We start from the raw sequence: 26996 nt of genomic DNA, 5'->3' as shown, positions 1-26996 counted from the left end.
AATTTTTGGACAAAGATTTTTGATGGGAACTTGGGGTATTTCATGTTGAAATAACATGAAATTTATAGAGGAAGCTGTATCTGTTAACAGTCACAATTTACTATTTCCATCTTTTACCAGGACAGAGACAAAGTTATTAAATCCAGGAGGTTTCAGGCCTATAAAAGAGAATTTGACCCAGGGTTTTCTGAAACTCGAAAAATGATGAAAAAACTAGCCAAGCAAGACTCAGATGCTTCTAATGGACTCAATGAATCAAAACATGACCTTAAAGCACTTTCTTGTAGAAACAGAGATATTTACGAAATTTGCAAATATTGTGAATACTCTTTCATGTGAAAAATTTGGGGATAGGTATGAACCCTGTAATGTTCTTTGACCATCATACCAAATGATGGTCATAAAGCCTTCCACTAAATTCTAAAATGTATCAGTATAAGTTAGAATAATACATATTATTATGATTTTAATACTAAATATTACAGTATATAAAAATAAGTATATAAATATGATGGTATATAAAATATAGCATGACTTTTATATACAAAATGAATGCTGTCTTTCTTATTCTGTTCTCGTGCCTAAAACCCTTCTTTTTGTTTTTGTTTTTGTTTATAGCATGTCCCACTGCTATCCCTGCTGACTTAGTATTCCTCATTGAGGAATTTAGCAGGGATCAGCAATCTAATTTCCAACAAGTTGTCAATTTCTTAAAGACCACTGTCCGCTCTCTAAGCGTTTTTCCCGATGTGAGAACTGGCTTGGTCTTTTACGGCGAGAAGCCACGACTTGAGTTTTCACTGGATACATTTCAGACTCCAGCCAAAATCTTGGAACATTTGGACAAATTAACCTCCCGGGGACAGAGAGGAAGGACCAAGACTGGTGCTGCTTTGGATTTCCTAAGGAATGAGGTTTTCATTCCGGAGAAGGGCAGCCGGTCCAAGCAAGGTGTGCAGCAGATAGCTGTGGTCATCACGGAAGGCTTCTCCCAAGACAATGTGTCCAGACCGGCTTCTCTCCTGCGCAGGGCGGGGGTTACCGTCTATGCCGTGGGCACCCAGCTTGCCTCCAAGAGTGAGGACCTGGAGAAGATAGCATCATATCCCCCTTGGAAGCACGCCATCCCTCTGGAATCCTTTTTGCAACTCTCCATTGTGGGAAGCAAGATTAAAAACAAGCTCTGCCCTCAGACAGTGGGAGGAAGAGTTTCCGTTACTGGGATGGGCTATGCCGTGCAAGAAGGTAGGAGGACCTTTTCCAAATTTTATCTATACTAATAAAGAGCTAATATGCTAATGGTCGATACGCCGTAATGGGTAATGACCAGATCATTATCATATTAGCTGGGGCATTGCTCCGGAGACAGGGTGGAAGTGGGGAGGCGCCCAGAGAAGGCGGGACCAGCCAGAGGTGACTGAGGGCGGGGTTTGAAGTGCACTGGAGCTCTGTGTGAACAGGTTCGGGTGTCAAGGCAGGGCTGCAGGTGGGTGGGCAGTGCCACATGATTTTGAATCACGGGCTGGGCTCCAAATAAATAAATATGTATACACACACACACACACACACACACACACATATATATATATATATATACATACATATATATATACTCTGCTTGCTTTATGCATCCACTCATTTCCTCTCCTATCCCTCACCCCAACCCCTCACCCCATTCAAGAAAAGATTTGGGAGTCAATTTATTAAAATACTGAAACACAAAACTTATAAAGTTAAAATGATTCCATTTTCATTCCTAACAGTGCAGAAGAATGTGAAGTAAATAGTGAACATCCCTCCCTCTTTCTATCTTACCCCTCATCCATTTTAACAGTTAGATGAAACTATATGTATATTTACAGTGGAAGCCATAGGGAATTGAGTATGGATTGACCAAATCTTAAGTCACATAAAGCAGGAAATTATTTATAAAAGGATACAGACATTTTTGAAATCTAAAACTTATAAGTTAAAAAAGAAAAGAAAATCAATTTTCCAAGCTTTTGTGTAGGGCGATCGCTTCTTTGAATATGAACCCTACTGATTGGAATTCTGAATATTTCTTCATCAATCACCCAATAGTGTATTTTCTATAGTTTCCATTTTTTTTAAAGTGGGAAGATAACTTAGCTATCTTTGAAGCAATCTGAGCACAGAAATACTTATTGATTTTTATGATCTCAGAAATCCAATCTTTTATGGTGCTATCTAGTATATCAACAATTTCTTTGATAACAACTGGCCTTTATTGGCTTTCTAAGCAGTAAACCTCGTTTTCATAGTTGCAATAAACCTTTTATTCACACTCATATTCTACTGATTGCACAATATTTGATTTGTTGTGTAATTATAATAACAAAACTGCCATAAACAGGGCAGGGACAAACCCACATTGCTCTTAGTAGGCTTATTCTTCCACTAAGCAAAGCAGAACTGTGTAGTGTTCAACTGAGAGCTTCCAGGCGGAAGGCACTCAGAGCATGTGGGACTATTGCTCACGTGTTGCGGAGGGAAGGGAGAATGTCAATTATCTGGGGAGCCACTTAGGAGGAGGTTAGTTAGGAGACCTCCTATTGTATATGCAGTTAAAAAAAACAACCACCAGAAAAAACATAGCAGTGAAGTATGTGCACCTTGGGGTCAAATTGCCTGAATTAAAAAAAAAAATTTAATTGATTTCAGAGAGGAAGGGAAAGGGAGAGAGAGATAGCATCAATAATGAGAGAGAACCATTGATCGGCTGCCTCCTGTACGTCCTCCACTGGGGATCGAGCTCGCAACGGGGGCATGTACCCTGATGGGGAATCGAACTGTGACCTTCTGGTTCATGGGTTGATGCTCAACCACTGAGCAACACTGGCTAGGCAAGTTGCCTGAATTTTAAATCCCAAATTTGCTACTTACTGGCTGCTATAAATATTGTTGTGTCTGTCTGTCTACTTGTCTATTTTTGTCCACCCATGGTCGTATTTCTTAGCTTCCAATCAGAATGATGGAAAGAAGATAACTTGAAATGTAGATAATTAACTTAAAAATGCAACGTTGTGATGATATCTTCAAGGGAAAATGACTGAGCTTTTTTTTTTTTAAGCAATTACTAAGTGATCTTGTAATTTTTTTTAATATTTTTTAAAAATATATTTTATTGATTTTTTACAGAGAGGAAGGGAGAGAGATAGAGAGTCAGAAACATCGATGAGAGAGAAACATCGATCAGCTGCCTTCTGCACATCTCCTACCGGGGATGTGCCCACAACCCAGGTATATGCCCTTGACCGGAATCGAACCTGGGACCCTTCAGTCTGCAGGCCGACGCTCTATCCACTGAGCCAAACCGGTTTCGGCTTTGTAATTTTTTTGATTACTTGTACTAAGGTCTAGAGATTTAAAATAAATAAGTTCCCATCTTTTCCTTTGGCCTGTATATTTAGTCCCTTTCTCTGTCCTGGGAATAAGGAACAAAATCATTAACTATGAATTTCACTTCCTTGTGCATCCCTTGCCTCTATTCCATAGGGAAGGAGAGAAGTCTCCCTCTCTCTCCTTCTGTTGTACAAAAAGTATAAAGACTTGAGGGTTGATTTATTTCCCAGACTGCACAGCAGCTAAAGAGAATCAGGAAAATCAGCTCAATTTTAGAGGAGCTGAGGATTGGGGGTAACTTAGAGGTAAGTAGAAGTTGGGACATTTTTACCAGAATTGTGTCCTGGCTGATCATAATGTTCCTAATATCTACCATTTATTGATCATCTGTTATGTGTCAGCCACTCTGCTCAGCACTTCGCATATGTCATAGATGTGGATGCTTAGTAGCAGCCAGACTGTAAGAAATATTTCTCCCCCCTCCCCCCTCCCAAACCTCCCTCTGCCAAGGTTCACAAGAATGTGAGCCACTGCCGCAGGGGGCTGGCTCTAAAGATGCCCCTTCCTGCACAGTGGCCCTTTTCTCAGACTCGGGCTAGCTATCTACCTGTCACCAGTGGGGGCTGGGTTCCAGCAGGGTCTGAGTGTCTGCCTTCTTTTTTCATAATTTTCATTCTCCAAGCATTTGGCAAACACGGTAGGGGCAGATCCCTCCTCTCCGACTCTTCTAAGTCACGCCCCCTTCCAATGCCTGTCCCTTTAGGGTGGGGATGCCCAGTTAAATTTGAAGTTCATTCAGATAAATAAGAATTTTTTGTTTTGTTTTTAGTGTAAGTATGTCTCATATTGGCTGGGCCAGGGTCCTCCCAAATGAAGGCATGAGCAGCGGAGCCCAACTCCTGCCTCAGACCACTTGCCTTTCAGCCAGAAAACTTGAAAAGGCTATTGATTCTTCCCTGGGTCAAGGGAATCCAGACATTAATAACACAAATCTGGGTCACCCTTACTGAAAGGAGTGAGGAGAAAATTACATCTCATTCTTTATGAGGCATCTGCTAGGTGACAGAAATAAAGCCCTGGGCGATCTTAACCATGACTTTTTAATACTCAGCTCAGCTATGTTTCCATAACCGTAGTTAATCCTCACAATAAACTCACCGAGCAGGTGTTAAGATTCTTGTTCGACAGGTTAGGGAATTGACATGCAAAGTGGTAAACCTGCTAGTAAGTGGTGGAGACAGGATCTAAACCAGAAAGTTTTAAATTCATTTGAAGTAATTACATGACATTACATTCCAGAAAGTGTCCATATATTTAAAAAGTGTGACTTGGATGGGAAGCAGGAATATTAAATAACTGAGACAATTCACAGCTTCAAATATGCTCTGATATTTTACTTTTAGCCTGTTCTCAACTTCCCCATTTGAGAAATGTCAAGTGGGGTTCACCAGAAACAGACTCTGGGAAAAGGATCTGGTTGCAAGTGGCTTATCCTGGAAGCACACTGGTAGGAGAGTGGAGATGAGAGAGAGGAAGGGGAGGCAGCCAATCCCGGCTGAGTTAGTGAGCAGGTTACCTCTGTAGGCACCTGAGGCTCAGTTCTGCTGGGGATGACATGCCATCTCACCCCTGTTCTAATGGTTGCTTCTTCTTCTTCTTGCCTAGGCTGTGTGCACGTACAGAAGGCAGATATTTACTTCCTTATCGATGGGTCTGGCAGCATCAAACCAGATGATTTTCTTGAAATGAAGGTGTTCATGAATGAGGTGATAAAGATGTTCCATATCGGGCCCGACAGAGTACGGTTTGGAGTCGTTCAGTACTCAGATGGAATTAACAGTCAGTTTATCCTCAGCCAGTACCCCAGTGTGGCCAGACTGAAGGCAGCCATCGATGGCATCCAGCAGTGGGGAGGCGGCACCATGACAGGTCAGGCCTTGAGTGTCATGGCTCAGGTCTTTGCAGACACTGCTCGCCGAGACGTGCCTTGGTATCTCATAGTCATCACTGACGGTCAGTCTGCGGACCCAGTGGCTGAGGCGGCAGAGGCATTGAGGAGAGACAAAGTCATCATTTATGCGATTGGGGTCCGAGACGCTAACACCATTGAGCTTAAGGAGATAGCGAAAGACAAGATGTTTTTCGTGCATGAGTTTGATTCACTGAAGGCCATCCAACAAGAAGTGGTACAAGACATCTGCTCCTCAGAGAGTAAGACTTTTTTCTTTAGTCTCTCTCTCTAAATATATGTGTCAGGTCTATGTGAATAGGCTTCATTCTTGAAGTGTGGATTCACTGGTCCATTAGGGAGTCTTAGACACAGAGTGACCATGACCTAGAATGAACCAGGACGGTCAAATTTTATGTTTTTATCATACAGCTGTGTCTATTTTAAGACTGGTCTGTGCTAGATCATAGAAAATTTATTTTGTTGACTTCCTCTTTTACCCCCTTTAAAATATTTTTATGTTTCATAGAAAATTTATTTCATTGACTTCCTCTTTCACCCCCTTTAAAAATATTTTCATGTTGTACATATGCCACCTCAGACGGTCTCTGAGGACGGGTAATTAATTGGTTTCAGTCTCTGAGTGAATGTTCTGTTCTGCTCCTTTCCCCCTCCAGCCTGTAAGAACAAGAAAGCTGACATTATCTTTCTGATAGATGGTTCAGAATCCATCTCCCCAAAAGACTTTGAAAAGATGAAGGGATTCATGAAGAGGATGGTGAATCTATCTAATATCGGGGCTGATGAAATTCAGATCGGTCTTTTGCAGTTCAGCTCAACCCCCCAAGAAGAATTCAGGCTCAACCAATACTCCTTGAAGATGGACATTAACAGAGCCATCTCAGATGTTCAGCAGATGAATGATGGCACCCGCACTGGGAAAGCCTTGAATTTCACGCTGATTTTTTTTGACAGTTCAAGAGGAGGGAGACCCGGTGTTCATCAGTATTTGATTGTGATCACTGATGGGGTCTCCCAGGACAATGTAGCCATACCAGCCAAGGCCATCAGGGACAAAAACATAATTATTTTTGCCATTGGAGTGGGGGAAGCCAGACGCTCTCAGCTTTTGGAGATGACTAATGACCCTGGCAAAGTGTACCATGGAGAAAATTTTGAGTCCCTGCAGAATCTGGAGAAGGAAATTTTTTATCAGGTCTGCATTCCAGAAGGTGAGTGACAGAGGGTTTGTTATTTGATCTATGAACCCATCATAGGTGTCAGCGACCCTGTTGGCTCTCGTAATAAAGTAAAACTGATCCTTCTAGCTGGGGGAGGCAGGGAAGATCACCCTGTGGGGAGAACAAGAGGACCGAACTCCTAACGCTGTGGTTCACCTTCCCCTGGGGATTTTTTTTTTTTTTTTTTTTTAAATCATCCCCTGGCTTCCTGCCCTCTGGTCTCCAAAGGCCTGAACTTTCTCAAAACTGTCTCTCTAGAAAGTCCTCACACCTCTTCCCCATATTCCTTGTAGATAGATGAAACCAGACTGGAACACGTACATACAGCTTACTGATGATTTGGGCACATCGAAAGGGAAATAGAAGCAGAGAATACTATCAGTTAGTTGTTCATGTTGAAATAGAACACACTCTTTTCTATGTGGCTCTGTTCAGGGGTCTCTCTACTCTGTTGCTAATCTGCTTCCATGGGGTTGAGGTCATTCTCAATCCCATTTTATCTCCTTAAGCTTTTATCAACACAGCAAGGTCCAGAGACAAGGGTTCCTCTTCCCAACAGTCTGAGTCTGTCTTTCTGATCTTATCTCAAGACTCGGCTTTCAGTGGGTGACTGACCCAGAGAGTGTCTTCATGGATGACTGTACCTCCTTCCCACAGGGAGTGAGAGTCTACAGCAAACCACATTGTAATCAGGATAGCTAACCTTTAAATGGCGCTTTATTTTTGTGCCAGCTGCTGTTCCAAGGACTCCCATATATTAAAACACTAAATCTTCACATAACGCTGTTGAATAGATACTGACATCCTAGATACATTTTACAGATGAGGAAACCAAGACACAGAAAAATCAGGTTATTTGGCCCAAGTAAATGGCAAAGCTGAGATTTGAACTCGAGGAAGTGTGGTTCTAGAGTTTGTGTACTAAATACTGTTCTGTATTGCCTTTTGGTATATGTGGTAGAGTAGAGCATAACAGGGCCTCTCAAACTTGAACCAGCTGGAGATCTTATTAAAATGCAGATTATGATTGAGTAGTTTTTGGAGAGATTCTGTATTACTAACAAGCTCCCAGGTGATGCTGATCCTGTAGGTTCTCAAATCATACTTTGAGCAGGAGGCTAGTATCATATGGCATAAAGAAGCATAGTATAATATAGAAGAGCATTATCCTATCTAATAAAAGAGAAACATGGTAATTGGCATATGACCGCTACCCTTCCCATTGGCTAATGAGCGAGATATGCAAATTAACTGCCAGCCAAGATGGCGGCAGGCAGCCAGGCAGCTTGAAACTAACATGAGGCTTGCTTGCTTCAGTGACGGAGGAAACCAACGTTCCCCGCCTGCCTTGCCGGCCTCTGAGCCTGCAGTTTAAAAAACATTGTAACAAATATAGAAGCTAAACAAAACCCCAGAAACCTGCTTTCAGCGAGCCGGGATCTCAGAGCTGGAATTGATACAGAGTTTCGATTATAGAACCTAAACAAACCAGATAACTGCTTTCAGCAGCGGATGCCTAAGAGCTGGAGCCTCAGAGCTAAAGCTGGCCCAGAATAAAAAAAGAAAGAAAAAAAGAAAAAAAGGAGCAGTTGGGAGCTTCAGTCCCAGCCTGAAAACAGCCCTCAGCCCCTCACCCAGACTGGCCAGGCACCCCAGTGGGGACCCCCACCCTGATCCAGGACACCCTTCAGGGCAAACCAGCCAGCCCCACCCATGCACCAGGCCTCTATCCTATATAGTAAAAGGGTAATATGCCTCCCGGCACCGGGATTAGCGTGACAGGGGGCAGCGCCCAAACCCCCTGATCACCCTGTGGCTCTGTGTGTGACAGGGGGCAGGGCCACAACCTCCCTATCGGCCCTGCTCTGTTCGTGACAGGGGAAGATGCCCCAACCCCCTGATCGGCCCTGCTCTGTGCCTGATAGGGGGGAGCTTCCCTGATCGCCCTGCGGCTCTGTGTGTGACAGGGTGTGGCGCCCCAACCCCCCCACCCCACGGGCCCTGCTCTGTGTGTGACGGGGTAGAGCCATAATCTCCCCATCGGCCCTGCCCTGAGTGTGAGAGTGGCGGTGCCCCAACCCCCTGATCGGCCCTGCTCTGTGGGTGATAGAGGGCGGCGCCCCCCCCCCCCTCCACGGGCCCTGCTCTGTGTGTGATGGGGTAGAGCCATAACCTCCCCATCGGCCCTGCCCTGAGTGTGACAGTGGCGGCGCCCCAACCCTCTGATCAGCCCTGCTCTGTGGGTGATAGAGGGCGGCGCCCCAACCCCCTGATCCGCCCTGCTCTGTGTGTGACAGGGGGCGGTGCCCCAACTCCCCTATCGGCCCTACTCTGTGAGTGACAGGGGGGAGCTCCTCAACCCCCTGATGGGCCCTGCTCTGTGCGTGACATGGGGGACCTCCCCAACCCCCTGATGGGCCCTGCTCTGTGCGTGACGGGGGGAGCTCCCCAACCCCCTGATCGACCCTGCTCTGTGCGTGACAGGGGAGAGCTCCCCAACCCCCTGATTGACCCTGCTCTGTGCGTGACGGGGGGAGCTCCCCAACCCCCTGATCGACCCTGCTCTGTGCGTGACAGGGGAGAGCTCCCCAACCCCCTGATTGACCCTGCTCTGTGCGTGACAGGGGGAGCTCCCCAAACCCCTGATTGGCCCTGCTCTGTGCTTGACAGGGTGGCGCCCCAACCTTCCCATCGACCCTGCCTTGAGTGTGACAGGGGGCGGTGCCCCAACCCCCCAATCGGCCCTACCCTGAGCATGACTGAGGGTGGCATTGCAACCTCCCAATCCGCCCTGCTCTGTGCATGACAGGGGGTGGCGCCCAACTCCCCAATCGGTCCTGCTCTGAGCCCGACCAGGGGCTGCACCTAGAGATTAGGCCTGCCCTCTGCCACCCGGGAGCAGGCCTAAGCCAGCAGGTCGTTATCTCCCGAGGGGTCCCAGACTGTGAGAGGGCACAGGCCGGGCTGAGGGACCCTTCCCCCACCACCCCAGTGCACAAATTTTTGTGCACCAGGCCTCTAGTATAGTATAACATATAGCCATGTGTCACTTAATGAGGGTACCTTTTAAAAAAATCATTTTATACTTTTCAAATGTAGTTGACATACATTATTATATCAGTTTCAGGTGTACACCCCAGTGATTAGACATTATATAACCTACTAAGTGATCGTCCTGATAAATCTCATACCCATCTGACACCATACATAGTTATTAGAACATTATTGACTATATTCCCTATGCTGTACTTTCCATCCCCATGACTATTCTGTAACTACCAACTTGTACAATGAGGATAGCTTCTGAGAAAAGCATCCTTAAGTGATGTCATGGTTCTGTGGACATCATCGAGTGCAAGCACCCTAGATGGTATATCCTTCTAATGTAGGTACTATACTTTTATAGGACTGGTAGCACGGTAGGTTTGTTTACCCCAGTCTCACCACAAACAAGTGAATAATTTTAGGGTAAGCTCTGACCGTTGGCTTTTCTTTTTGTAATGCAAGTGCCTGATTTAAGCTTCCACTGCCAAGGCATCCATTTCAAAGAGGCATCTGCTTCAAATGCTATCTGGAATAAACATATTGCTTGCCTCTCTAGATAAAGAACCATTCCCCCCACCTTCCAACTGAGGTTCCTTTGTTTTAGAGATCTTGGTTGACTTTTATAACTGACCATTTAAGCTACTTTTTTTTTCTTTTCTTGTGCTTTAAATTCACCCTCTTATTTTTAGATATATTTTTATTGATTTCAGAGAGGAAGAGAGAGGGAGAGCAAGAGAAACATTAATGATGAGAGAGAATCATTGATTGGCTGCCTCCTGCACGCCCCACACTGGGGACCGAGCCCTGGAATTGAACCATAACCTCCTGGTTCATAGGTTGACACTCAACCACTGAGCCAAGCCGGCCAGGTGGGATGTCAGTTTTTAAAAATAACTGTCCTACAAATCAAAAATGACACCACAGTTTATAAGTTAATTTAAAACATAAGGAGGGCAGCCTGGCCAGTCTTGCTCAGTCCCCAGTGTGGGGCATGCAGGAGGCAGCCAATCAATGAATCTCTCTCATCATTGATGTTTCTATCTCTCTCCCTCTCCCTTCCTCTCTGAAATCAATATAAATATATTTTTAAAAATAAAAATAAATTAACCTATAAAGAGTGAGCTGCAAAACCTTAGCCCCTCCTCCCTCACCCTTGACCCCAATAAAAGCAGAACCCCAGACGTCTGCATTCTCTCTCTCCCTCTCTACCTGTGATCTTGCTGTGTTCCCTCTCGTGTGCCTTGCACATCCCAGGGCCTCTAAGTAATAAACTCTTCTTTTCTTTAAAGTCTCCCAATAGTTATTGCTGAAGGGCAACTTGCTGAAGGGTAATAAGAACCAAAGTGTTGGTCCAGTTATAAAATTGGTTTAGAAATAGGAGATGTCTGTGGGAAGATGATTGAGGCCCAGGTAAGTACCCCCAGGGATTTCTAGCGATTGCATTACTATCCATAGACTGAGACCAGCACAAAACAGTAATACATTGCGCTATGACCTTATCATGGCTGCAACATCACTATGCAATAGGAATTTTCGGCTCCATTATAATTCTCTGGGACCACGGATATATATGTGGTCTGTCATTGACTAAATCGTCATTGTGAGGGTCATGATAGTGCTGCTGGCAGAAATTACAAGGAGAGTATTCCACAGACACATGTACAGGAGGTTGTGGCATGGTAAGATTTATTCAGGTGGAAATAGAAGGCAGCCCCTGGGTTTCCAGTGTCCTATCTCCTCCATCACGTTATGGAAAAAGTCCAATTTTGTCTTCATCAAGGCCAAAACAATGGCCTGTGTGGTCTGCCCAGGTGGCTGGTAGACGCACTTGATTGCTACAGAAATGATGCTTGAATAAACAGGGCAAGTGTGTGTTACTGGGAGGAAAGGAGGAAGGGAGGAAGGAAGGGAGGGAAAGGGAGAGGGAGAGGGAGAGGGAGAGGGAGAGGGAGAGGGAGAGGGAGAGGGAGAGGGAGAGGGTGAGGGAGAGGGTGAGGGAGAGAGAGCGAGCTTTGTTAGCTGGGATTATATTATTTTGGGTTTGGGAAGGATCAGGAGCTCCTTTCAAACTAACCAATCAATTTCCCAAGCTTTCATGTGTTTCTGATGGGTTCACCTCCTAACCAATCTATTAATTTCCCAGGCTAGACTGACAGGCCTCTGTGATCGCCATCTTAGCTCCTATTGCACATGCCTCATAGAAGCACCTCCCCCTGGGCCATTTTGACCTCTTTTGTGCATGTGCTTATCTCCCCCTGCTCTTCCCCTATCCCCTACCCCCTGCAACAATCAGACAGGCTGGTACCAGAGGGCAGGCTGCTCCCTGCATGGGGAGAGGGAGGGCTGTTAATCCCCTTGGCAGGGCAGTGCTGCTCTCCCCTAGGTTAGAGAGTGTAAAGCTGTAGCTTCCTGGTTAAATAGGCTTATGCTCCCTAGTTGATTATACTTAATAATGTCTAATTCCATTTGCTCCTCTCCTTTATTAATATCTTGCTCCCTACTCTAACAATAGTAGCATACACAGAATAGCATAGAATGTCATGTAATGGAGTAATATGGCATAGTAATGTATAGTGTGGTATGGAGAAGTATAGTGTAATATGGAATCACATAGAAGAATATATAATGGAACCCCTAAGTCCAATATTGCTACATCAACCCTATTTGAAACATATGTTATTTGTTCTGATACCCAGTTTCCAGAATCATCATGAGAAAAACAAGAGAGGTTAAGAAATAGATGGGAAATAATGGAGGCAGGATTTGACTTCCCAACAGTTGGTGTCAAAAGCTGGAGCCAATTTTCTAGAGTATTAAATTGATATTTTTGTTTTTATTGTCTAAAGAATATCACTACTTTGCAGTGTCCTTGGTGAACTCAGAAATCAATTGAGAAGAGTGCATGTATAACATGTTTTAAATAAGGATGGGTTATGAGATGTCCTGCATTAAGCAGTTCAGATTCTTCAGAAATTAAAGTCCATTTTTTGTGTTTATATGCACCTGGATATTATCTGGGAGAGAAAAATAGATATAGGATTCCATCTTCTCTTTTCAGTTCATTTTGTACAATGCAGTAAATTAGGATTTATATTTATCTTCAGCTTCGTCTTTTGACTTTTTTGATAAAATTAGCTAGATATTTTAATAATAGCTGAAACCTAATTAATCTAGAATTCTAGAATCATAACGCTGAATTATAAAGACCTTAGAGGTTATTTGGCAAAGTTAATACCCTTTCCATTGACAGGGAAAGAAAATACTCCTTGCATTACAGAATCATGCCAGCTGAAAATGTCCCTGGGGAAATGTAAATTAGAAATATTGGAATAATATACCATACCACAAAAAGGAACTTCCTTTTTTGTGAAGTCAGATTTGATATAGAAATAGGATTAACATCTGTGGAAACTCTTTCTGGTGAATTTCAATTAGAGATTTAAAAATCAAAACAAGCCCTGGGCGAGTGGCTCAGTTGGTTGGTATGTTGTTCCATACAGCATTGTGGGCTTGACTCCCCACATATCTAGGTTGCTGGTTTGATTCCCTGTTGAGGCACCTCTGGTAGACAACCGATTGATGTTTCTAATATCTGTGTTTCTCTCTCTCTCTCTCTCTCTCTCTCTCTCTCTCTCTCTCTCTCTCTCTCTCTCTCTTCCTCCTTCCCTTCCATTCTCTCTAAAATCAATAAACATACCTTTGGTGAGGATTAAAAATAAATAAAAATAAAACCAAGATGTTTTATATGAAAGGAAGGGAGGAAGACAGTTTCTATCTTGGCAACTCTAGAAACATATTTGGCTAGCTAGCTGGGAGTATGGTATTTAGGTGATAGAAAACTCATGGCTCACCCCTGGATCTCAGGTCCCTGAGAAACTTTAGGCCACTGTTTATAGCCCTTTTTGCTGGTGATGGATCCAATATTTATTTTCCTCATAATTGTGTCCTCCCCTCCCCAAATGTGAAGTTTTGTTTTCATTGATTCTGAGCCAAATACTCCAATATGTGCTGGCCTAAGGAGAAAATGTCCACATGTCCTGGTTTGCCCTGGACAGTCCCAAGTTATGTTTGTTGTCCAGAAGTAATTAATAATAGTGGGCCTTCTTATGGCCAGTAAGTTACATTTTAAGTAATTTATTCAGATTCTAATCCAGATACATCTGTGACCATCAACTTTTGTCTCTTCCGTAGAATTTTGTGCATGGTCTTGTTTACCTGTGAGTGGGTGGGTATAGACTGAAAGGTCAATAGACCTTCACATTCTCGCTACACCTTTCCAGGAGGGCTTAAAAGTTTTCAGGCAGAAGTAACAGAAAATTGGGAGAGATTGTCAGTCCTGATCTTTTCTAATATGCTCCCCTGAAACAAGGTCTATGCATGGGTGGTGAATGAAGAAGAAAACTTCCAGGGGGAAAGGAAATAGTATAGCTTATGCTGAAAGAGACACAAGGCTCATTTATTTTTTCTTCCTCATTCACTTGTCAAATATTTAATGAGCATCTATGTGTATTAGGTCCTGGAAAGTAAGATGACATAGTCCTACTATCAAGGAATCCTTGTTTGGTGGTAGAGAAGATTAAGTACAGTAAATCATAGGGATTTGATAATACACCCTGAGGAACTGGGGACATGAGTGAGAAAGAGCTTTAGGGAAGGGGTTCCTTAAACTGCTACTTGATAGATATGTATGAGTTAACCAGACTGGGGTTGAGAGGATGGGAAAGAACATTTCAGGTAGTGCTGGGGTCCTGCCCCAGCAGGTCCAGGGGTCCCCAAAGGTGTGGATGGAGTCGGCGAAGAAGGAATGACACAGAGACAGCGTTCAGTTGATCAGCAGCCTAGCCAGGATCTCTAGCCAGAATCTCCAGCCAAGTTCTGGTCTGGATCTCCAGTGAAGTTCTGTTCAGGATCTCCAGCCAGGTTCTGTGTCCATGTTCTCTTGCTAGGTTCTCCAGCCAGGTTCTCCAGGTTCTTCAGCCAGATTCTGTAGCCATGTTCCCTCACTAGGTTCTCCAGCCAGGTTCTGTCCAGGTTCTGTAGCCAGGTTCTGTCTCTAGGTTCTTCAGCCAGGTTCTCTCGCTAGGTTCTGTCTCTAGGTTCTGTGGCCAGTTTCTGTCCAGGATCTTTTGCCATGTTCTCTCCAGTGAAGTTCTTCTGTCTCTAGGTTCTGTCTAGGTTCTGTGTCTAGGTTCTGTCTCTAGGTTCCTGTGTCTAGGTTCTCTGTCTAGGTTCTGTGTCTAGGTTCTGTGTGTAGGTTCTGTCTTCTAAGTTCTGTCTTGTTACATCTGTATTTATACCAGTTGATTCCAATCCTATCAATCTCTATTCCAAAGGTTAGGGCGTTTCTTATCTCCATTCCAGGGAGTAAAGATTTTGTAGTTTAAGCATGATTGTTCATAGTTAAAGTGATTAATTACCCGCCTGGCACTTAGTTAAGAGGTTTTATTCCCTCCCTAACTTCAGGGGAAAATCCCTACCTGGGGAAACAACCTTTCTCAGAGACCTAGGTTAAAACACATAGTGCCAAGAAGGTGAGCAAACATATTAAGAACAGTATACCATATATGCCAGGTCCCTTGAAACAGCAGGGATGGACCGGCTCCCGGCAAGGTAGAGGGAATAGGATTTGCAGAGGCACAGAGGTATGAAACAGTATATGTTGTATCTGTTAGCTTTTGCTGTGTAACAAACCATCCCCTAAATTAAACAATAACCATTATTTAATTTATATTTCTATGGGTAGTCTGGGGTTCTTCTTTTCAGGGCAGTTTTGGTTGGGCCTGGTCATGCATTTATAGGTGACTAATTCGATTTTTTTTCTCCTTCATTTTCAAAGAATGCAACCTAGATTTGTCTGTAGCAATTGATATCTCCACTCCCACAAGGCAAGATCAGAAGAAGCTTCAAGGGTTACTGCCAGAGCTGATGCAACAGTTGGCCTTGCTTCCTAACATCAGCTGTAGTCAGATCAACACAATGTTTCGCTACTTGGTTCCTGGCTCAAATGGCCAGCTTATCTTCGACTCAGGCTTTGAGAAGTATAGTGATGAAATCATTCAAAAGTTCTTGGTTCATCAGGCTGCCAAGAGCAACCGCATGGATGTGGATTTTTTGCAGTCCCTGGGAGATAATGCGATCCACCTCTCTTCTGCTAAAGTGAAGGTAATAAATGCTGAGAACTCATGTTATGGAAACATCAGGCAGGCTCAGGGGGATAAGGCTTTTGTGACTGAGGCCAAGTAAACTGTGCTTCACTGGAGATCCTACAGAGAGGAAAACCATAGTCCTAGCCAGTAAAGACCAACAAGAAATGTACGTTCGTTCAGTCAACGAGTGTTTACTAAGCCCAAGAGGCTCTATGTTGAATAATGCCAGCAGGGATGAAAGGATAAAGTCCCTGCCCTCAAGTTGTCCGCAATTTAATGATCCAAGGAATGTTCCATTCCAATGACTGTGAGCTCCTTATGGTCACTGATAGCCATGTAGAGTAGGGCCCATCAGTTTTCCCCTCAGCACCTGGAGCTGTCTGTAGTGCTAGCTGATAGCTCTCTAGTGCAGCTCACCTCGTCCCGTCTTACTGTCCCAAAACTTTACAAGCACAAAGGTCCACAGAGATTGCAAGATCTCGTGTGACATTTATTAAGAAACGACATCTCCAATGGGGGAAAAAGGAGACTTACGTAATACTTTAAACAATAAAGAATTTAAATTAAAAAAAAAATGACATCTTCAAGTTTTAAAAGTTACATTTATTTGCCCGGACTGGTGTGGCTCAGTGGTAGAGCATTGGCCCCCGCACCAAAGGGTTTTGGGTTTGATTCCTGGTCAAGGGCAGGTATCTGGGTTGTAGTTTGTCCTGGGCCCAGTTGGGGTGTGTGTGGGAGACAACCAACCGATGTGTCTCTCTCACATCAATGTTTCTCTTTCTCTATCTCCCCTGCCCCTTCCTTTCACTCTCTTTAAAAATCAATGGAAAAAATATCCTCAAGTGAGGATTGAAAAAACCCCAAACATTGATTTTTTTTTTTCCTTCAGTCATGCATCCAATGAATTTCTTGAGTAGTATAATTTACTTTTTAAAATTAAAATTTTCTGTGAGTAAAGATAACACATTTTAATTGTAGAAAATACAATAATACTTTTGGTATTTTTACATTGATAAAGATGAGTATTGTAAGATAATTTTTGGAAGGTATTTTTAAGTGAACATGTTAAGCTGGTCTAAATTATTATTTTTTGGGGGGGATAGGGAACTGGGGGGTGGGAAGTTGAAGTAAAAATGAATGCGTAATAAAATGAATAATGAATAGGTAAAAGGGAAGAGGGCGAAAGGCTGGATACAACCAGAAAAGCTAAACTTATCCTTGCATTAAAAAAAATGTGCAACTTATAGCATCCATCTTCTTCATTCCCTCCCCACTTTCCTTTCCCTCCCAACTTCTCCCATCCTGCCCTCACCCCTGCCCCCAAACAACAGGTCCTGTTAGTGTTCACAGATGGCCTGGATGATGATTTAGAGAGACTGAAGAAAACATCTGCGCTTCTCCGAGGCAAAGGTAAGTACACGGGGTTGCCCTGCACGGACCTCATTCCTCTCACAGGGGCTGAGATACCCAGATTTCCAGATGGCACTGGACTCTATTAAGCCTACAGGCTGTTAACCCAGGTGACAGGAGCTCAGTGCCCACGAGGCTGACACCCAGTCTCCCTCTTCATATGAATCAGGAGACTATGTAGGGCTGAGAGACCCTGTGGCCCACATCCCCGACACTGACCCAGGGCCTCTCTTAGCCAGGACTGACTGGTTCCCAGCCTGGCATCTGCTTTTGAGGGTGGGGAGAGGGGTGAAGGTGCAACTCCTACTCCATGGTGAGTGGGTGCTGTTAGCTCCTTTAGGCTTTTGTAGCGGTCTATATGTCTCTTTCCCCTGAACTCTGGAATCAGCTTAAATCTGGGCCTCGCTCTTTCTACTGCCCTGTCTCCTTGTTTGCTGCCTAATTCTTTCTCCTTCTCCATCTCCAAGGGCTGCTCCTGGTTGATGTGGCATCTTTGTGAAATTAGAAAAAGATGCCCAGTGCTCTGGGTGGGTGCCATCCTGTGCCTGGGCTCCTGGCTCGGTGAGTGGTGCGCTGGCTGCATTTCAGCGCCCACCAGCTCCCTCCGCTGCGTGTCCTTGGGCAGTGCCTTCTGTACAGCTGCGCCTGGTTACTCTGGCCATCCCCAGCCTGTGCTATGTAAAGGCCCGAAGCAGCTCAGGGTGCACAGCCAGCAGCATGACGTGTTCAAGCTCCCTTTGTCCTTCTCCCTTCTCGGTAGTAGGTTCATCGTGTTCTGGGGAGGATGTTTTCCCTTGGTTAACAGCGCGTTGAAATATGTTTTATGATAATTTGCTTCCAGCTAAATTTACCAAATGGATTGCTACTGGAAGTTTAAATTGTTGTAACTTTTCTGGCAGAGATTTGGGAGTCTGTGACAAAAGACTGCAAACGTGGTCTATGTGCTGAAGCAGCAATTCCATTTCCAGGAATGTATTTTCAGGAATGATGAAGAGTATGTGTGACAACTTTTAGCCGCAAGATTGTGAAGCGGCTTGCTTTATTTATTTATTTATTTATTTATTTATTTATTTATTTATTTTCGCAATAGCCAAAAGCTGATGTGCGTGTGAATTTACTGTTCAAAATATTAACACTAATATTTGGTCTGAAATTCTAGAAACAGTGATTTCTAGCCAAATTCGAAGTGTCCTTGTTCATGTGTTCTCTGTTATGTGGACAAATCCAGATGATGTGTTAGTGACCGATTCAGTAGAACAGGCCAGGTTATGCTGCAATACCAAGCAACTTCCAGATCTCAGTGGCTTGCGGTAGCAAGAATGTATTCATTTGATGCCTCACGCCCACTCATATACGTGGCATGCTCTTCACTCCAGTACCCAGGCTGAAGGTAGGGTTTATTCCTGTGGCAGGAGAAAGGAAATGAGGGAAATTGCTCCCTATGCTTAACATTTCTCCCAGCGAGCGACATATGTCACTTCTGTACACATTTAGTTGGTCAGAGCAAGCCATATGGAAGATTCTAACTTTCAAGAGATAGATGATATTTTCACAGGTAAGGAACTGAGGCTCAATGAGAGTTGATAACTTTCCCAAAGAAATAAAATCATGTCATGTGCCCTTAAGGAGAGGAACCAGAATATTTGTGAATAGTTCCCATGACACCACAGTTTCTAAGAGTAAACCACAAATCTACATCAGGAATCGGTTTAAAAGGATGTAACCTAACACAATTATAAGTGGAAACCCTCTGAAATAAAAAGTAGGGACCCGAAGGGAATGATGAGAGTCCTTGTGGTGCCACCTAACTGCTTAACTTCCAGCTGGTGAGATTGAAAGTATCAGACCAATTCTTCGAGGAGGAATGCCATGAGTTAGTTTTGATTTTAACAAAACTGGGAAGGGTGGGGTGGTGGATGAATATCTGGGGCCGAGACAGAGGCAGACCATTCAAAAGACATGCAAGTAAGTCGCCCACCTGCCGGTATCTCGAAGGATTCTCTGGACTCCTCGTTATTGGCCTGGAAGGTGTACATAAGTTGGAAGAGCTTCAGGAGCTAGAATTTGGCAGAGGATTCGCTTATAATCAACCTCTGAGCATCACACTACCATCCCTCCCACGCATCTTACTGAAGCAACTTGTAAGTATTTTTTAAAAATACCATCCACAGGGTTTTACGAACCCTGAGGGAACTTTGTCTCTTTAGTGTGTAATGTGATGTAGGTTAATAGATTTAAAAAAATCATGTGTGATACGGGTTCTGTCTTTCAGGACACAATTTTAGAAAGAATATGCTGCAATACGTATGCAAAGTGTTTTGGAGAAGATGGGCCCAGAGGTGACGGTGGGAGCCCTGGGAGGAAGGTGAGAATTTGCTGGGTGTGGAGGCGGGGGAGGGGTGGGGTCGGGGGGGAGAGATGTCATTTCAGGTAGATGACTGTACGTAGATGACTACATACCAGGCTCCGTGTTATGTCTTTAATACAGTTTTACTAATTCTACCCTCTTAATAAACGTTGGAGGTAAATGTTACTTAGTGGGTTTGAAATTGAGGCTCAGAGAGGGAACATCAGTTTCCCAATGTCTCAGTTATGAAGAGGGATTTTCTAATGTAAGTCCCTGTCTGCCTGACTCACATTCTTCCCACTCTATTATGCTGCCTCCTTACATTTATGTGACAAATACTTTTATAGATTCTCTCACTGCTTGTCTCTAAAATTTTTGAGAAGTTTCTGCTTGTCTCCAAAATTTTCACTTGCCCATCACCTGCTTTCTTTACAGTCGTCAGTGCCCCTTTCCCTCCTATCTGACCTCCTAGGCTACGGCATTAAACTCTGAGGAAGGGTGCCATCACTGATTTGCTAGTGGTTAATTTGCATCTTCCTCTGAGTTAAGTAATAAGAAGTTTACTACACACTTTTGAGGCAGAATATCTCCTTAGAAATGGTCCTCAGGCATCCAGGGACACAAGGTTCTGTTCTCACAGGGACTATTGCTTCATGATTGGGTAAGGTCACACATCCACATGTAAGGTTGAATCAAACCCCTTGGCTTTGTCCGTCTTTTTACACACTGTCTTTCTAAGGCTTTCCATGAGGTTATTGGAATGAGCTCTTTTTTTTTTTTTAATATATTCTATTGATTTTTTACAGAGAGGAAGGGAGAGAGATAGAGAGCTAGAAACATCGATGAGAGAGAAACATCGATCAGCTGCCTCCTGCACATCCCCCACCGGGGATGTGCCCACAACCCAGGCACATGCCCCTGACCGGAATCGAACCCGGGACCCTTCAGTCCGCAGGCTGACGCTCTATCCACTGAGCCAAACCGGCTTCGGCTGGAATGAGCTCTTAATGACCTTGGGGATCAATCTCAATTCAGAATACTATAAAAGTGTGCAATTATCTTTTGAAAAATAAATCGCAGTGACGCCTTAGCACTAGATTATTTCCCTCCTCAGGTTGTTGTGAAACATCAGACTGGAGAATGAGGAAATCAAGCTTGGGAACCTCTTGACATTTTTTTTAATGCAACTTAAGGACTATGCCTCAGAGGTCAAAGCTGAGAGTGCTTTGAATGTTTGACTTCTCTGCTCCTTCTGTTTGATAAAATTCAGTGGTTGGTTGTGTTGACTGTCATGTCTTTGTTGATCACAAATAGACTTATTACCACTTTTCAGACTAAAACAAGCCTGGCTATAAAATGGCAAGCCGAACTCTCTTGAGAATAAATGGTTTGTGTTTTTAGGCCTCTAAGAAGAAGTTAAAAATAATAAGAGAATCTAAATGGCTGAGTCCCACAGAAATAAGTAATTTGGTTGGTAACGCCTTTGCTTACTGGTGTTTTGTAAAACAAGGTCAAAGCCCTCTTTAAGGATAACAGTTTTCCTTACACATTTAACTAGAAACTAGTTTTGTTTTGGATTTTCACAATAGAATGGCTTAAAAAGGTGTTTTAGAAAAATAAAAATAGGTTGATGTGCCAAAAATTAAGACAAATAGGTATGCAAGTTTTCACTGTGAAATCCACAAGGAACACTTGTTTCTATGTGTCTCTGTACATTGTGTTCAACATTTAGTAGATTCTCGATAAAATGTCAACTCAGTGAGACAAGGTTATCTACTAGTAACACTTTTTATTTCATGTAGATTTGAGAAATGAAGAGTTATTTATTTTGATTTCTTTTCCTCTCAGGGAGAGAAGGGGCCTGGTGGATTACCTGGTCATCCTGGTGAAGAAGGTGCACATGTGAGCACTAAATCTCATTTTTTTCTGTGACAGAATATGGTAAAATGGGTCAAATATTAGTAACAATTGCACTTGAGTTATGAAAGTTTTTCTCATCTATGCTATTTAAAAGTGGGTTTAAAAAATAAAGTGGATTTAAAATATCTATGTAAAGATAACCAGGTATCATAACAAATGTCAGGTGGACAAATTGTGCATCTATATGGTCTCAAGGTATTTGATGAGGAAGTATGGTCATTTCGTTGTTTTAATGAGTGAATTTGTGATAACTGAAAATGTGGCCTATGTCTAATATTCATACATATAATAGTAGTTGTTGATCCCGAATAAATTGCAGGTAATCTGTTACTATTAATGATGTAGCCATGTTTGTAAGTATAGTCTGACGCAAGCTCATGGGGTATGCAATACTTTCTAATTTATATTTGATCAGTTTGGCAAAAGGCATGGCATCTACCATTTCCTTCCTATCTAATACCTAGATCAAAGGTTATAGTCATGACTAAAATTCAGGAAGTAGGAAACCAAGATGGCGGCATAGGTTAACGCCGGAGATCGCTGCCTCAAACAACCACTTCAGAGATATAACTAAAGGACAGAACGGACATCACCCAGAACCACGGGAAGGCTGGCTGAGTGGAAATTCTACAACTAGGAGGAAAGAGAATATCATACCCAGACTCAGAGGAGGCACAGTGCTGAAGTGAAATACTCAGATCCCCGGGGACCCGCCCCGCCCAAGCCCTGCACACAGGCATTTGCCGGATAGCCTCAGGCAAACACTAGATTAGCACCGCCCTAGAAATCCAGCACAGAAGCCCTCCCACTACAGACACAGCGGACTCTCATAGCCAGTTAGCCTGGAGGTCAAATCACCCCGGTATTGCCGACATCAATCAAGGCTTAAAGGCAACAAGACTGCGGACAAAGACCACTAGGGGGTGCACCAAGAAAGCATAAAAAATGCGGAGACAAAGAAACAGGACAAAACTGTCAATGGAGGATATTGAGTTCAGAACCACACTTTTAAGGTCTCTTAAGAACTGTCTAGAAGCTGCCGATAAACTTAGTAAGGCCCTCGAAAAGACTGGTGAGACCGCCGATAAATGTAATGAGATCCTCAAGAAATCTAATGAGACCCTCGATGTTGTGATAAAGAACCAACTAGAAATTAAGCATACACTGACTGAAATAAAGAATATTATACAGACACCCAACAGCAGACCAGAGGAGCGCAAGAATCAAGTCAAAGATTCGAAATGCGAAGAAGCAAAAAACACCCAACCAGAAAAGCAAAATGAAAAAAGAATCCGAAAATGCGAAGATACTGTAAGGAGCCTCTGGGACAGCTTCAAGCGCACCAACATCAGAATTATAGGGGTGCCAGAGGATGAGAGAGAGCAAGATATTGAAAACCTATTTAAAGAAATAATGACAGAAAACTTCCCCCACCTGGTGAAAGAAATAGACCTACAGGTCCAGGAAGCGCAGAGAACCCCAAACAAAAGGAATCCAAAGAGGACCACACCAAGACACATCATAATTAAAATGCCAAGAGCAAAAGACAAAGAGAGAATCTTAAAAGCAGCAAGAGAAAGAAACCCAGTTACCTACAAGGGAATACCCATACGACTGTCAGCTGATTTCTCAACAGAAACTTTGCAGGCCAGAAGGGAATGGCAAGAAATATTCAAAGTGATGAATACAAAGAACCTACAACCAAGATTACTTTATCCAGCAAAGCTATCATTCAGAACGGAAGGTCAGATAAAGAGCTTCACAGATAAGGAAAAGCTAAAGGAGTTCATCACCACCAAACCAGTATTATATGAAATGCTGAAAGGTATCCTTTAAGAAGAGAAAGAAGAAAAAAAAAAGGTAAAGATACAAATTATGAACAACAAATATGCATCTATCAACAAGTGAATCTAAGAATCAAGTGAATAAATAATCTGGTGATCATAATAGAATCAGGGACATAGAAAGGGAATGGACTGACTATTCTTGGGGGGGAAAGGGGTGTGGGAGATGCGGGAAGAGACTGGACAAAAATCATGCACCTATGGAAGAGGACAGTGGGTGGGGAGTGAGGGCGGAGGGTGGGGCGGGAGCTGGGAGGAGGGGAGTTATGGGGGGAAAAAAAAGAGGAACAAATGTAATAATCTGAACAATAAAGATTTAATTAAAAAAAAAAAATAAAATAAAATTCAGGAAGTAATTCTTCAAATCCTGATTGGATGTCTACTGTGTGCCTGACACAGTTCGACAATGTGCTTAGGGTTGGAAACCTAGAGATAAATAAATGAAACATTGTCCCTGTCACCAAGAAGCTCACAACATGGCAGGAAATAATATAACACAAAAACAGTAACACACAACATAAGAGAAAAGGCTTCTTAGAAGAGGAGGCGACAAGTGATCCATACCTTAGGAATGGGCAGGATTTCACCCAGAAGACAAAGAGTGAAACAGTGGTTTATTCTTCATGGGACTACAAGGAAACCACCTAGTTTTAGCTGCCTGGAGGAAATGTTCAGACACACCTCTGTTTTGTTTGAAGGCTGACGTTTTGCCCATGTGGCTTGACTGAATTAATCAAAATTATAGATAATTTGAATTTGTATGATTTGGCGTTACCGATGTGGATTGTTGATGGATGAACATTCTGATTGCCTCGCTGGTGACCAGTCAGGTCTCTGAGGATGTAGGAGTAATTGTAAGGACTGTGTCGTATTTTAGTCATTCTTATGGTCATTATTGCTGGTTTGACGTAGTTGGGTGCTTGACTGTCTCCACGTGCAACTTCATTTCACAGGGAGCACGAGGGCCCCAAGGTTTTCCTGGACCCCGAGGTGAGGAAGGATGCCCGGGTATGAGAGGACTGAAGGTAAGTGTGACCTCGAACTGTGGATACCCACTCAAGGGGTATCACAAGGGCTCCTCTTGAGATGGAGGGTTTCCCAGAAGTTGAGCCTGAGAAAAGGAATCAAGTGCAAATAGTTTCCTGGGAGGTGATCTCGGTAAACACAAGCAGGCAGTGGAGAAGCTAGACAGGGTGAGAAGGTGGCCTATTGATTAGATTACCACCAAGGGTAGACAGAGCTTAAGCCTGCTGAGGAACGCTGGCAGCCAACACCGAACATGCACCTCGTTGTTATCCCACTCAAGGGGTGAGGGAGCTGGGGTATTCGTACACCAAATCCTATCAGGTGTTAGTTGAGGGCTGCTCCTGGAGGGTGGTCATGCCCAGCACTTACGTTCAGTGTGTATACGGGCTCTGGCACCAGAAAAGAACCCAGGGAAAGAGTCACAGTACAGGCCATTGGAAGGTGGGCTTGCGAACACTGAAATTTTCAGTGCTAAAGGGTAATTGGTGGGGCACTCTTTGTGAGCGGCTGCATTCAATGTCTCTTAACCTTCCAGGTTTAGGGAATCTCCTGTAATAAGGACAGAAAAAAAAGTTTCTACCATCCCAGAGTCCTGTAGAGAGTTTTTCTGACCACAATGACTATATTCTGTGTTTTTTAACAAGTTACTCTTTCCGTTAATTTGTTCTGTTGTTCCTAGGATCCCTCTCATGTGCGTTAGTCAGTGTACTGTCATTTTTGTGTGAAAAACGATTGTTGTAATCATAAGTAATAGGTCACTGCTATTGCCTGCTCACCCCCACTATGTGAGGAGTTGTAAGGTGCAATTTTCTTCCAAGTCCCAAGCACAAGAAAGTGGCCGTAATCAGAGCACTGTGATGTCCATTCCAGTCACTGAAAAATAAATCTTCCTTTTGATCTAATAATTGCACTTTTTTGAAACCAGGGAACATACAGTTTCCTAAATGAAACAGTGTTTTAAAAAATGGAATTCAAGCTCAATTCTTTTTATTTCTTTTTAACTCTAGGGAGCACGAGGATTTCCAGGAGAGAAGGTAGGTGACTTTCTTCCCTCTTCTTACACTGGAGAGCAATTTCTTTGGGAAATAAAATACTGAGTCATTAAAGTAAATATGTCCAGTTGCTTTTCCTTTGCTTGAGTGAGGTAGGGCTTAAAACTTTTAGGCAAGGGAATGTGTCAGATGTTATTCAGAGCCAAGCTAATGAATGGCTATTTGTAAAACATATATTTCAGATTTAAGGTAGTGATATGTGTGTGTGTGTGTGTTTATATATATTTTCACTTCAAGCCCTGCTAACTCTATAATAATTGAACCACCATATTTATCACATGATGATCTGAAACAGTTGGTCCTGAATTCAAGGTGTGGTTGGAGGGATTGGTCAAGATGGGTGTCAAATGAAAGAGGGACATTATGACAGGGCTAGTAATAAGTGAACTGGCACAATAAGAGAATAACTTTACACTCAGATTCAGAAGCAAAGTATCCATTTTCTCATTCATTTTTTAAGAAACTAGAGGCCTGGTGCCTGCATGGGTGGGATCTGGCCAACCCGCCAACCCGCCCCTATCAGCTGGCTGGGGGGAGGGCACATGGAGGTTGGCCGGCTGGCCCCACCCCCGATCGTACTTGGCTGTACTTTGGTTAAAAAAAAAAAAAAAAAAGCCTGAAAGTTGATTTCCTCATGGGGACAGTAGGAGCAAATCAAATATTTCACTCGTGTATAATGCAATGTATCCTGCGTGCAAAACTCTGAATTTTTTTCAGAAGATATTTTAAAATAAACATGTTAACTATCATTTTGAAACAGTTGGCAAACTGAAGGGCCCATAATGTGAAAGTGATTGCATACTTGATCAGATGTCACTATGCAATTGCCAGTTTTTATTCTTATCTAGTTCAGGTTTTCGTTTCTTTTCTCAAGGGCCTTCTTAATTGTAAGTCTCCCCAAATGCACACATATGGATACACTCCCATTTAGTTCCTTCTTAATGTAAGATCATCCAGGTTTCCATTATGCAGATTAATTCAGGCATATTTGCTGGTATTTTTAAATTAACAAAAGTCAATGACAAAAAGGCCATCTTTAACATGTAGATAACCAATGGGAAATGTTTCATTCAGTCTTCTGAAAGAGTTACTTTGTCCAGCACAAAAGTTTAAATGGAAGTCCTTCAATCCATTCACAATTTGAATTGTTTTCCTTCTATCTTTTACTTTGGCCCCTGAAACTACTAGGAAAAAAATAGTATATAACACCAATGACTATTTCAGAAAGAAAATAATCATTGCTTTATAATGATTGAATGCAGTATGTAAAAACTGGGAAGGTCTAGATTCTTCTAACTGAAAAAAAATATTAGTATGGAAATGAACATCAAAGCAATAACCATGTACACCTGGTCCTCTCGTCTCTAACCTTCTCATCCTTTGCTCCACAGGGCAACCCTGGTGAAGAAGGTGTTGATGGCTTGGATGGAGAACAGGTACAGAAAGTTTCTCATTCTATGTTCCTCCCTCTATGAAGTTGCATTTATATCCTCTATTCATACATTTCACAATTAGTCTAGAAAAAAACTTTAAAAAAATATTTTATTGATTTTTTTACAGAGAAGAAGGGGGAGGAATAGAGAGTTAGAAACATCAATGAGAGAGAGGCAGCTACTGGGGATGTGCCCGCAACCAAGGTATATGCCCTTGGCTG

At 43.1% G+C, this 26996-nt stretch overlaps 1 protein-coding gene across 1 annotated transcript in view; it reads left to right on the top strand.

Annotated features, from left to right (window-relative positions):
• Positions 1-26996, top strand: part of LOC118668195 (collagen alpha-4(VI) chain-like) — a 103200-nt gene that overhangs the window by 24588 nt on the left and 51616 nt on the right. Inside the window, exons 6-16 of the mRNA XM_036332649.1 lie at positions 619-1245; positions 5029-5574; positions 5989-6543; positions 15434-15759; positions 17075-17153; positions 19149-19294; positions 19426-19518; positions 21349-21402; positions 24218-24289; positions 25298-25324; positions 26734-26778. Of these exons, the coding sequence (XP_036188542.1) occupies positions 619-1245; positions 5029-5574; positions 5989-6543; positions 15434-15759; positions 17075-17153; positions 19149-19294; positions 19426-19518; positions 21349-21402; positions 24218-24289; positions 25298-25324; positions 26734-26778 (2570 nt within the window). The remainder of the gene's footprint in view (positions 1-618; positions 1246-5028; positions 5575-5988; positions 6544-15433; positions 15760-17074; positions 17154-19148; positions 19295-19425; positions 19519-21348; positions 21403-24217; positions 24290-25297; positions 25325-26733; positions 26779-26996) is intronic.

Source organism: Myotis myotis, unplaced genomic scaffold (genome assembly GCF_014108235.1).
Source record: "Myotis myotis isolate mMyoMyo1 unplaced genomic scaffold, mMyoMyo1.p scaffold_m19_p_13, whole genome shotgun sequence".
Lineage (NCBI taxonomy): Eukaryota > Metazoa > Chordata > Mammalia > Chiroptera > Vespertilionidae > Myotis > Myotis myotis.
This window is presented reverse-complemented; position numbering and strand designations above follow the sequence as displayed.